Source organism: Pyrgilauda ruficollis, unplaced genomic scaffold, assembly GCF_017590135.1.
Source record: "Pyrgilauda ruficollis isolate IOZ18807 unplaced genomic scaffold, ASM1759013v1 scaffold77, whole genome shotgun sequence".
Lineage (NCBI taxonomy): Eukaryota > Metazoa > Chordata > Aves > Passeriformes > Passeridae > Pyrgilauda > Pyrgilauda ruficollis.
Window position 1 is genome coordinate 2,104,268 of NW_024529599.1, and position 11,032 is coordinate 2,115,299.

The 11,032-nt window shown below is 56.8% G+C and overlaps 3 protein-coding genes across 4 annotated transcripts; all 3 read left to right on the forward strand.

The window, feature by feature from the left end:
• Positions 1–729: 729 nt before the first annotated feature.
• Positions 730–2,165, forward strand: LOC121363812 (protein CD300H-like). Its single transcript, XM_041486498.1, has 4 exons — positions 730–760; positions 1,148–1,486; positions 1,683–1,770; positions 1,961–2,165. The coding sequence occupies exons 1-4, from the start codon at positions 730–732 to the stop codon at positions 2,163–2,165; spliced, it is 663 nt and encodes a 220-aa protein (XP_041342432.1).
• Positions 2,166–3,223: 1,058 nt separating this feature from the next.
• On the forward strand, positions 3,224–4,503 carry LOC121363813 (CMRF-35-like molecule 4). Its single transcript, XM_041486499.1, has 2 exons — positions 3,224–3,716; positions 4,063–4,503. The coding sequence occupies exons 1-2, from the start codon at positions 3,224–3,226 to the stop codon at positions 4,320–4,322; spliced, it is 753 nt and encodes a 250-aa protein (XP_041342433.1). The 3' UTR covers positions 4,323–4,503.
• Positions 4,504–4,555: 52 nt separating this feature from the next.
• On the forward strand, positions 4,556–9,499 carry LOC121363852 (CMRF35-like molecule 2). 2 transcript variants are annotated; one of them, XM_041486579.1, is made up of 7 exons: positions 4,556–4,701; positions 4,800–5,144; positions 5,895–6,024; positions 6,954–7,057; positions 7,585–7,658; positions 8,233–8,349; positions 8,639–9,499. In XM_041486579.1, the coding sequence occupies exons 1-7, from the start codon at positions 4,662–4,664 to the stop codon at positions 8,771–8,773; spliced, it is 945 nt and encodes a 314-aa protein (XP_041342513.1). In that variant the 5' UTR covers positions 4,556–4,661; the 3' UTR covers positions 8,774–9,499. The 2 variants fall into 2 exon arrangements, with proteins under 2 accessions (XP_041342513.1, XP_041342512.1); XM_041486578.1 differs by having other exon boundaries at positions 4,557–4,701; positions 8,233–8,367.
• The last annotated feature ends 1,533 nt before the right edge of the window (positions 9,500–11,032 follow it).

Genomic DNA, 11,032 nt, shown 5'->3' on the forward strand with positions numbered 1-11,032 from the left:
AGTGGAAGAAAGCCAGGGAAGCAGCTTTGCTTTGTGTGTTTGGGTTTCTGAAACTTTTAGTGGAAGCATCTAATTCTGGGCAAAAACAGCGTTGTCACTCAAAACCCCACAGCTGTGCCAAAAAAGGTTGTTTGGAGAGGAAAAGAAGATTTTTCTGCTTGAGAAAACAAAAGCAGCTCAAGCTGGCAGCCAGAGTCAGAGAGCAGCAGTGCAGGGGGTTGGATGGCTGTCCATCATCCCAGTCCATCAGAACTGGGAGAGCAAGCCAGCATCCCAACCAGCCCATCAGCAAGGGCTGAGCTGCACTCACTCTTCCCCAATCCCTGCATCCTGCTCTGGCCAGGCCCTCTCAAAACTCCCCAAAATCATTTGGGCTCTGTGCAGGGGAAGGGTTTTTGGTCCCTGCTGGGTTGGGCATCACAGTGGAGGAACCTGCTGCATTTTGGCATTTTCCTGGGAACCCAGTGACTATTTCAGAGAAAAAGCAGAGTTCTCTGTCATGGAACACCCCAGGGTGAGTCATGAGTGGTGGGTGAAGGGGAGGAAGTAACTGTCTTAAAAAGAAAACATCCAGGGTCTGTGGGTGAGTACTGCCCAAAGAAGTAGCAGGAGAACACAGCTTGGAAAACTCTTAGGACATCCATGTGTATGTGGGCCTGGCTTCATCCTGAAGGATTTCTTGTGAAAAACCACGGGGAAAATTCCACCTCAGAAGCAAGAAGCTGGAAAATGAAGATTTTCTTGGTTTGGACCCTTTTCCTCATGAGAGCCACGAGCACAGGTCAGGCAAATCTATATCAGGGGTTCTGGCAGAGCTGTGGAGAGGCTGGGGCTGAGGCAGACTGAGAAGCTCACTGTGGTCATGGCAAAAGACCAGCTGATGCCAAACTTTTCCTCTGGTAGTTACAGAGTGTGATCTGTGAGATTTGCTCGTTCCCTGCCATGTGAACCCTGGGAATAAGGCTTTTCATTCTCTTACTAACATTCACCCTTGATGGGGGCTCTTTCTTTAATGACTGGTGACTGCTCACCAGCAGAGTGAGTGCACAGGCACAGCCTCCTCGGGCTGTACTCCCCGGGCTCAGATCCTTCATGGTTCCCTGAGGCAGTGCCAGAATGGGTTTGCAGCTCCTCTCTCTGTCCCCTGCAGGTGACCGGGAAGTGACAGGCCCCAGGCAGGTGACAGCTGAGCAGGGCAGCTCACTGGCAGTGTCCTGCAGCTACAAGCCACGCTACAAGCTCAACTCCAAGTACTGGTGCCGCAAAAGCTCCCTCTGGCTTTGCTTGACCTACATCATCCAAACCGATGGCTCAGAGGTGACAGTGACACGGGACAGGGTGTCCATCAGGGACAACCACACAGCGAATTCATTCACAGTGACACTCAGCAGTGTCACACCAGGGGATGCAGGCCAGTACTCCTGTGGGGTGAAGAGGAAAGTGGGGCTCAGCCGATGGCACAGCACCAAGGTGATGGTCTCTGCAGGTAAATCAGGGCTGGAAGCAAAGCTTCCCCCTTTTTCCTCTTCTTCCTCTGCAGTGCTCAGGGCATTGCCCAGATACCTCCATATCCACCCCTGCACCTTCATTGCTGAAGTCTCGGGGACAGAGACTCCTGTGCAGGGTACAGGACAGGGGGTATGGGGGTATCCACTTTGTTCTGACTCTGTTTTCTCTGCCAGCTGTTTCAAACACAACTGAGGACAGCAACCTGAGCCCATTGACCACCAACCCTCTGTGCCCCAGGGGCTGTGGGGAGCCTCCAGTGCTGTGAGTTAGGGCTTGGGATCCAGGCAAACCCCCAAAAGCATCCCCTTGACAACACCTTCATTTCCCATGCGTGTATCTCCTAGCTTTGAGTCCCAAGGAGCATCCTGGCAGACATGCAAGTGCCCCAGTCCCCATCCTCATTCCCCAGAGCCTAAAAAAGCTCTAGCATAACCTCCTTTCTCCTACACAGGTCCCAGGCCAGTGTCATCTACTTGCTGCTTCTGCTCAGCATCAAGGTGCCCATGGCCCTAGCCGTGGTTGGTGGGGCAGCCTGGCTGAGGAGCCGTGACCAGGACATCCTGCAGCGCTTGGAGGCACCCAGCAGCACCAGGGCACGGGGCTGCCCACCCGTCCCAACCACCTCCGAGCCCCAGGGATGCCCTCCTGCCCCCTGACCCCCACTCTGCTGGGGCTGTGCCTGCCCCGTGCCGGGAGGCGCTCGGCTCCGGGTCCTTCTGGCCCTGGAAAGCCTCGGCCCCTCCTGGCAGCCCCTGCGCTGCAGAGGGAAGGGCTTGGACTGCAGAGAGCCTGTGTCTGTTGAGCTGCAGCTGCCAATGGAAGACAATTTTGCAATAAAGTCTGGGTATCCTGCAGGGCCTTCTCTGCTTCTCTGTCTGTCTGTCTGTCTGTCTGCTCCTTCCTTCAGCTGCCAGCACTGCCCAGGATGCCCGTGTCAGCTGAGGCTGATGCACATACCTGTGTGGGGACAGCTGCATTGTGGCTGGGGGGGGACATGGGCTCACAGGGGCCGTGCAGGTTCCACCATGGCCCAGCTGAGCTTCCTCATGGGGAGAGGAGCCCTCAGCCCCAGGAGCCTCAGCCCTGCCACCTCTGCCTGGTCCAGCAAATGCCCATCTCCAGCTTAGCAATAGCCAGGCAAGGGTGTTCTTCCACAACACTGCCCCCACTCAGCATCTGCAGGGACTGGGGACACAGGGGGAGGCCTGGAGGGACCTGATCAGAGCATGGGGCGCCTGAGCCTCAGAGGGGCTGTGCTGGCAAGAGAAATGGGTGCTCCTGTCCAGCTGCACCAAGATAAGGGGATGGGGTTACCCAATTCATTCCCCTGGGAAGGACAGGGTGGCCATGCAGGAGCACTGCCCAGCTTGGAGGATTGTGTGGGCTTCAGGTGGTGCCTGTGCTGTTCTGAGCTACCTCTCCCCCGGGTGCCCTGCCCAGCCAGAGGGGCTGGGCAGTGTGGCAGGGAGAGACAGGCTGTGTCCCGCATGGGGGCCATGCTGGAGGAAGAAAGCAGAGACTCTGGGGAAGGGCACGGGGGACCGTGCACAGTGAGTAATCTCAGTGACCAGGAGAAGCTGAAACTCTAGGAAACAGGAAACGCCACGATCTTGCTGGATCTCCAGCAGCAACGAAAGTGCTACCAGAGGCAAAAGAGGAAGCAAAGCCCCAGAGACACAATGAAGAGGAGCAGCAGGGCTGCCACGACGCGTCCATGTGGCTCCTGCTGGTGCTGGCCTTGGCACTGCTGCCAGGGGGGTCTCAGTGCACCGCTGGGGCTGGAACCCCACGCCGGATCCAGCAGAAGGAGTGGGAGGTGCCTGGGCAGCAGCAGCGCTCCCGGGCTCCGTGTGTCTCCACAGGCTGCAGGGCAGTGACGGGGCCCAGCACCGTCTGGGGATTCCTGGGGGGTTCCCTGTCGGTCACCTGCACCTACCGGTCGGGCTTGGAGGAGTTCCCGAAATTCTGGTGCGTCCCAAGTAGAAAGTTTGTTTTTACCTGTGATAACAACATCGTCATCACCTCGGAGTCGCAGCCCACGGTGCTGCAGGGCCGGTTCTCCATCCGAGACAACCGCACACGCCGGGCATTCACGGTGACCGTGCATGGTCTGTCCGAGGAGGACGCGGGCACCTTCCGCTGTGGAGTGCGAATGCGAAGACTTGTGCCTGATGAGAGTGCTGCTGTGAAGGTGATCGTGCTCTCAGGTCAGTCCCTGACGAATCCCCCAAGGCAACAGCGACAACAGGGTTGGAGGACTGGGGCCAGACTGGGGCCAGGTGGAGCACAGGTTGCGAGAGGGGAAGATGGAGAGGAACGCGGTGTCCATGTGGCACTCCCTGCATCCATCTCTCCTTCCCATCTGCCGCACCGCCGCTCCAGCCGGTCCAACCACACACACCTGATGTTCATAGTGACTGTGGAGGGTCTGGCCAAGGAGGGCAAGGGCACCTTCTGGTGCGGGCTGTCAATGGGGAATGTACCTGCTTGATGAGAGCGCTGCTGGGAAGGGGATGGCGTTCTTGTGTCAGATTCTGCACGTTCCCCCCACAGCAAGAGTGACCCCCACGTCGCGGGACTGGGGCCAGACTGCGGGAGGAGGTTTCACCCCGAGCGTGACAGGAACACGGTGCCCGTCTGGCACTCGCTGCATCCATCCTTCCTCCGCGTCCGCAGCCCCGACGCTCTCTCCGGACGCTCCGCCGAGGAGCCGCGGCACTTTCCGCTACTTCCCCGTGCTGGCCGGGCTGCAGCTGCTGGCGCTGCTGGCCATGAGCGCTGCGGTGCTCTGGGTCAGCCTGCGGCTCCGCTAAGCCCCCGCCGGGACCCCAGAGCCCCGGCCGGCGCCGCTCGACCCCCGCCTGCCCCGCTCCCGACGGCGCGGGCAGGCGGAGCCGCACCGGGGCCCCGCCGGGCCCTTCCCGCTTCAGTAAAGGCTTCAGTAAAGGCTTCAGTAAAGGCTTCAGTAAAGGCTCCCTGACCCCGCTCATTACCCGGGCCCCGTCTCCTCGGCAGCCCCCGCTGCCCAGCAGTTCCCTTTCTCCGCCCCACCGCGGTGGCCGCGGCGCGGGGGCGGCCCCGGGGGCGGGCCGAGCTCCGCCGAGAGCGGCCGGGAGCGGCAGCGCGCTGAGCCCCGGCGTCCCGCAGCGGCCATGCAGCTCCTGCCTCTGCTCGCCTGGGCGCTGCTGCCAGGTAAGGCTGCGCCGGAGCCCCCGACTGCCGGGGCGGCCCCGTCGGGCGGCAGCTGCCGCTGCGGCGGCCGCACTCCCGCGCTCCGTGTGTCTCCACAGGCTGCGGGGCGGTGACGGGGCCCGGCACCGTCTGGGGATTCCTGGGGGGTTCCCTGTCGGTCACCTGCACCTACCGGTCGGGCTTGGAGGAGTTGCCGAAATTCTGGTGCGTCCCAAGTAGAAAGTTTGTTTTTACCTGTGATAACGACATCGTCATCACCTCGGAGTCGCAGCCCGCGGTGCTGCGGGGCCGGTTCTCCATCCGGGAGAACCGCACACGCCGGGCATTCACGGTGACCGTGCATGCTCTGTCCGAGGAGGACGCGGGCACCTTCCGCTGTGGAGTGCGAACGCAAAGACTTGTGCCTGATGAGAGTGCTGCTGTGAAGGTGATCGTGCTCTCAGGTCAGTACTTGTGGGCTGCAGGGCCCCCAGATCCAGCATGGATATGTCCTACTCTAGCTGCTTGGAGCAGGGGCTGCGGTGTGGGCCGCCTGCAGCTGATGGGTGTCCATGCAGGTGTGACAGCCCCAAGGTGTGCTACCAGAGTGCAGTAGGTGCCACCACCACTCATTCCCTCTCCTTTGCTCTACCCAGAGCCTCTTCTTGGCACCCCCGGTGCCAACTCCATTACTGAGGTGTACTGTGCTCTCTGTGCCCACTGTTCTTCCTCATTAGCTGTTGCTAATGCCTCTGCCCTCCTTGCCTTCCTGTGTAACACTGGCTGTTCCTCATTGCACTCTGCTGCCCAGTTTCCCATTGGGAGAGGCAGCACCCCTGCTTGGAAAACAGGCAGGCCCTGGGCTTGGAAAACATCCCTGTCCATTGCCTTTCCAGGGATCAGCCTGCATAGCAGGACAATATATATGTGCTGTTGTTGTGGTAGAACTAAACTGGGCATGGGGTGCCTAGACCCCTTTCTGTAAGGTGAATCTGTTCTGTGGATGGTTTGGGGGGGGACTGAGACTGTGAAAAGCCTCACAGGCAGAGGAGGAGTCTTACAGCACTCTGACCTCGAGATGTGACCTCGAGTTGTGGCAGAGGGGACCCAGCTTCTCCTTCTGTGACAGCACGTATGGCACTTCTGACTCACTGCAAAACCCATAGCATTTTTCTCTGCAGAGATCAACCATTCCTCTCCTCTTTTTGTTACAGCTCCTTCCATCGTCCCATCATCGATCTATGTGACCTCCACGTCCTCTGATCTCATTCTCTCAAGCCACACACAGACAATTTCCCAGGGGGAAATTTTGCAATCAACATCAAATCCCTCCACCCCTCAACTGTGAGTAGCAGCTCCTGCCTACAGCAGCCACTTTCCTCCATGAGCTGGAGCCCTGTAACCATCAGACTCTTCACACCTCCCTTAAGGATCCAGACATGCTGGTTTTGCCTTTAGAAACCACTCCACATGGAAAAATGCTTCTCTGTGAGGGTGGTGAGGTCCTGGCACAGGTTGCCCAGAGACGTCGTGGGTGCCCCATCCCTGTTCAGGGCCAGGCTGGATGGGGCTGAGAGCAGCCTGGCCTAGTGGAAGGTGTCCCTTCCCATGGCAGAGGGTTGGAACTGGATAATCTTTAAGGCCCCTTCTGACCCAAATCATCTCTAAATCTATGACGGTAATTCCAGTGCCTCTAGTCACATGGGAGTAGTGGTTTCTGCTGCAATACCGACCTCATTTCCTTCCCCAAAACTCAGTGAGACTGTCCGTGGGAAGCCAAGTGTCCTGCTCTTTGTAGTTACACACAGCCTGGTAGAGACAGTTGAAAAAGCATGAAACCAGGGTGTTAGACCTTCCCTGTTCCTCTCCTGCCTGTGGGAGGTGATGCCAGCAGCAGACAAAGCTGAGACTCCCCATCAGCACGCTGAAGGGTGTGCTGGCTCACCGACTTCTCCTGCTTGCCCATTACAAACAAGGTTAACAAAGAGTGAAGTTAATGCAAATGCAGGAACCCATCCTTAAATCACTGAAGCCACAGTGGCTCTCAGACCCAAGCATCCTTTTGCTTCTGCAGTTTTTGGTTTGCTCTGCTCCATGCCCAGCTGGCAGCCTGACCATCCCATGCCTGCTGTGATGGGCAAGCCTTGCCACTCTACTGCCACAGCTACTTTCTGTGTCACCCCCAGCTGCTCCCTGCAACCCTGCTCCATGCTGGTTCATCCTGAGAAGCATGGCAACATAAATTGTCTTCTTCATTCTTTTTTTCCTTGCAGCATGAATGTGGTTGAGCACATCCTCACTCCAGCCATTGTTGTGGTCCTTTTTTTGCTTGCAGTGGCTGCTGGTGTTCTAGTAGTACTCTCCAGGAAGAAAAAGGGTGAGTGGAATTGTCAGTGCCACACACATCCTGTTTCTGTAACACAGCCTGCTCTGCTTCCCTTATTTTTCTCTCTGTTTCTTTTTCCTCCCCCATTCTCTTCCTGATCCATCCAGTTCCTCAGTCCATCATTGAGACCTCCACCATGGGATCTCCTTCCCTCAAGGCAGCAGTGGGTCTATCCCATGGGTGTTATCCCATGGGTGCTGTCCCCTGGGAGCAGGGAATGACAGCCCTTGGGGTGGGTGCTGCTGGGCACAGAATCTGCTTGAGTTTGTCTGGGCACTGTCAGTTGCATGGGCCAGGTTTACACTAGGCCTGATGCAAAGTTTAAGGAAGTGTGAAGGATGGGGAGGGACAGGAGAGGACATTGCCAGCTGGCAGGTGGGGTCTGGCTTTGTTTGAAGAACTGCTCCAGTTAGATGGCTCATGGAGTGTGAGGTTCCTGCCCTGCTTTATGGCAAGATTTGCAGTGGCAGTGCATTTTCTCAATATGTTTCTTTTCCTCTGTTTTCACTCATGTCCAGCCACATCCATGCTTCATCCAGCCCTTTCTGGAGCAGCCATAGAGATGGACAGGACTTGCACCATGTCACCTACAGTAAGGAAAACCTCACGAGTTCTTGGGATTCTGTGCCCCAAGTTCACATGAAGAAGGGAAACATTGCACCCCGAGCTGCCAGAGGTGCTGCTTTCACTGAGGTTCATGGCACTGTAGGCTGGGAGGGATCCTTTGGGCTCTGCTTGCCAACAGAAAGACACAAACAGGGACTTTCTGTGACTATCACAGAGTATTCCTGGGAAAGGAATTTAGAATTGATCTGAGAGGTTTCTCTCCAAGCCTCTCCAAGCATGGCAGCTACTTCTCTGGGTGAAACAGCCGTGGGAACCCACAGCAAATCACACTTGAAGTGGCTGCAGGGCAGCTGCTCCTTGCTTACTGCTTGGAAAGTATTTTCTGATTTTTTGCTGCCAGCTCTTGAGGAGGGGCTGGTGTCACAAGAATTCCCCTGGGGAATGTTGAGCCAGCCCTTGCTTCAATTCTTATTTCCACCCAGTGCCCCTGCAGCCATCTCAGCACCCATCAGGACAGGCAGCAGGGTGGGAGACATTCCCACCCCTGTGGCTGCAGGCAGGGAGAGGCAGCAGGGTAAGAGCTCATCCCTCTCCATCAGGGAGCAGAAGCCTTGAACTATGCGGACATTACCCACGGCACGGGCGCGGCTGGGAGCCAGCACGGCAGCGCTGAGGCTCTGCGCCGCCTGGAAACGCTCCCGGTGGAGTACACAGAGGTCAGGCTGAGTGCTCAGGTAGGAGAACGCCAAGCACTGCCCAGCCGGGAGGAAAGCTGGAGTGGGTGGGTGACAGAATGAGCAGCAGGATGGGCTGGGTGGGGAAGGGGAGGACTGCAAAGGGAAATGCCAACCCGGGGTCCGAGTGTCCCTGGCTAATGTGGGTGCCCTCTCTGGTCCCTGTGGCTGCTCCTGGGTGCTTAAAACATCACAGAGAGGTTCCAGCAGACAGTGTTTGCCTGGAGCAGTCGCACAAAGGATGTTTTTGTTTATCTCCCTCCTTTTCCAGCTTTTGGAAGAGGAAAGAGAGGCGTTATATGCCAGAGTGCAGAAGCCCATGCCGCAGCAGGAGCAGATCTACGCCAACGTGCCATCAGCTCCACAGCCCAGTGAAGAGCTCTACAGCACAGTGTGGGGTAGATGACCAAGCACCCAGCCCCATGGGCTGCTCCTGCTGCTGGCAGCACCAGTGAAACTTGCACAGAGGACATGGGGTTGATGTTCTGCTCAGGCAGGAGCCAGCTCCATAGCAGAGCTGTTGCTCTCCGAGGCTTGGATGTTTCTTTGAGGCAACATCAGAGAGGATGAGGTTGTGTGGAGGCATAGAGAGGGCTGAAGATAAAGTCATGCCTTTGCAAATGCAATTTGGAGTTCTCATCCGTACAGCAGTGGTGCTGGGAGTAAAGCTCTCCCCCTTGTAGTGGGGTAGTCCAGGCCAGAGACCCACCAGGCAAGGTGTGGGAGAGGTGGGCAGGGGAGGTGAGGCTGGGCTGGTGGGTGAGCTGGCTCCCTTTGCTCACCACTCATCCCACTTGCTCCTTTGGCTGCATTGCTTATGTGGGCTGAGGCTCCCAAACCCACTGTTCACCTCAGACTGACATGTTTTCATGCTAATGCCAGCTGGCAGCTCCTGGGAACCAGGACAGTGGGAAATGTTATATCCAAGTGCATTTGCATGGGGTGCTCGTGTGGAGGGTGAGCTGTGTCAGGATCTGGGTGCAGAAATGGCATCTCCCCAGCCCCTGGTCCCACAGGCCCCCAGGCAGTTTGCTCCTGCTCCTTGTCTCCCACCAGCCCAGAGGACCCCCAGCCTTGGAGCACACAGATGGGCTGTAACCATCACCTTGCTCTTCTCTGCTTTGCTGATAACTTTTTTTTTTTTTTCTTCTGGACCCACTAAATACTTTCTGTGAGAAGTGTTGCTGCTTTATCAGTGACACCAAGAATCCGATAGCATGGGCCGTGGTGTGTGACTGTGTTTGTACAGCAGCTCCCACCTGCTGAAGGGTTTATTGCAGAGTGTCACCCACCTGCTGAAGGGTTTATTGCAGAGTGTCACCCTGAAAGCAGGTCCAGCCCCTTGCTGGTGCCCAGCAGTGTGAGAACTCTCATCTTTAAGGACAAGGGCTCTTGGGCCTCCAGCACAAACCCACAGCTGCACCAGCAGCTACTGCAGCATCACTCCCCACTGGAACGTGCTGGTGCCCTCCCCCATGAGAGTTCACCCTTCTCCAGCCCAGTGCCAGGCAATTTATCCATCCATTCCCACGAAAAACAGGCCATAGGAATGGGTGTCCACTTGTGATGGGCTGGGAGCAGAAAACCTGAGCTCTTACACATACATGGTTTCATGCAAGTGGTTTTGCACAAAGAGGTGAATTCTCCCTTGCCATGAGAATTTGGGCACTGTATCTTTTTGCAACCCATCTGGTTTCAGGGCAGGGATGGTGATTTATGCTACAACCAGGAGGATGAAGTGGGAGCTTCTCACTCTCTACAAATACCTGAAAGGAGGTTGTAGTCAGGTGCAAGTTGGTCTCCTCACTCAGGTAACAAGCAACAGGACAAGGGAAAACAGGGTGCCACACGGGGAAACAACTCCACAAATTGTGCCAGTGGAGGTTTAGATTGGATATTAGTGAAAATTTCTCCCAGGGCTGTGAAGGAAATGGTAGAGTCACAATCCCTGGAGGGATGTAAAAGACATGTAGATGTAGCATTTGGGGACATGGTTTAGTGGTGGCCTTGGTGGGGCTGGGTTAATGGGTGGTCTTGATGTTCTTAGGGATCTTTTGCAGCCCAAAGTATTCTAGGTAGGGAGCCTTTTCCTGCTGCTGTGGAGATGCTGAGGCAATCTTGTTGCTCTCAGCTCTTGAGGCATGGACTAAATTGCTCCTCACAAAGGGGAAGCCCTCCTAGAACTCAGCAGGCTGCTCTGAGCCCTTCTGCAGCCTGGGGAGGCCCCTGCTATCAAAAGCTCTTCCTCTTAAAATCCTCAGGGGCATCCAGGCTGCAGTGCTCCCTCGGCTTTATCGGCACAGTCTGCCCACAGAGCTCACAGGAGCCATGGAACTCCCCGGGGCTGCTATCGCCACCCGGCCACTGCTTCCTATTCCCTCTGAAAGACTTCCCCCTGGAGCTTTCACAGGGAAAGGCTGAGAGGGCTGGGGGTGTTCAGGCTGCAGAGAAGGCTCCAAGGAGACCTCAGAGCCCCTAAAGGCCCCTCAGTGCCTACAGGGGTCTGGGAGAGCTGAAGGGTGGCTGGGAACAAGGGCCCAGAGTGCCAGGACAACGGGAATGGTTTCACAGTGCCAGGTGGAATATTGAGAAGGAATTGTTCCCTGAGAGGGTGGGCAGGCCCTGGCACACGGTGCCCAGAAAATCTGTGGCTGCCCCATCCCTG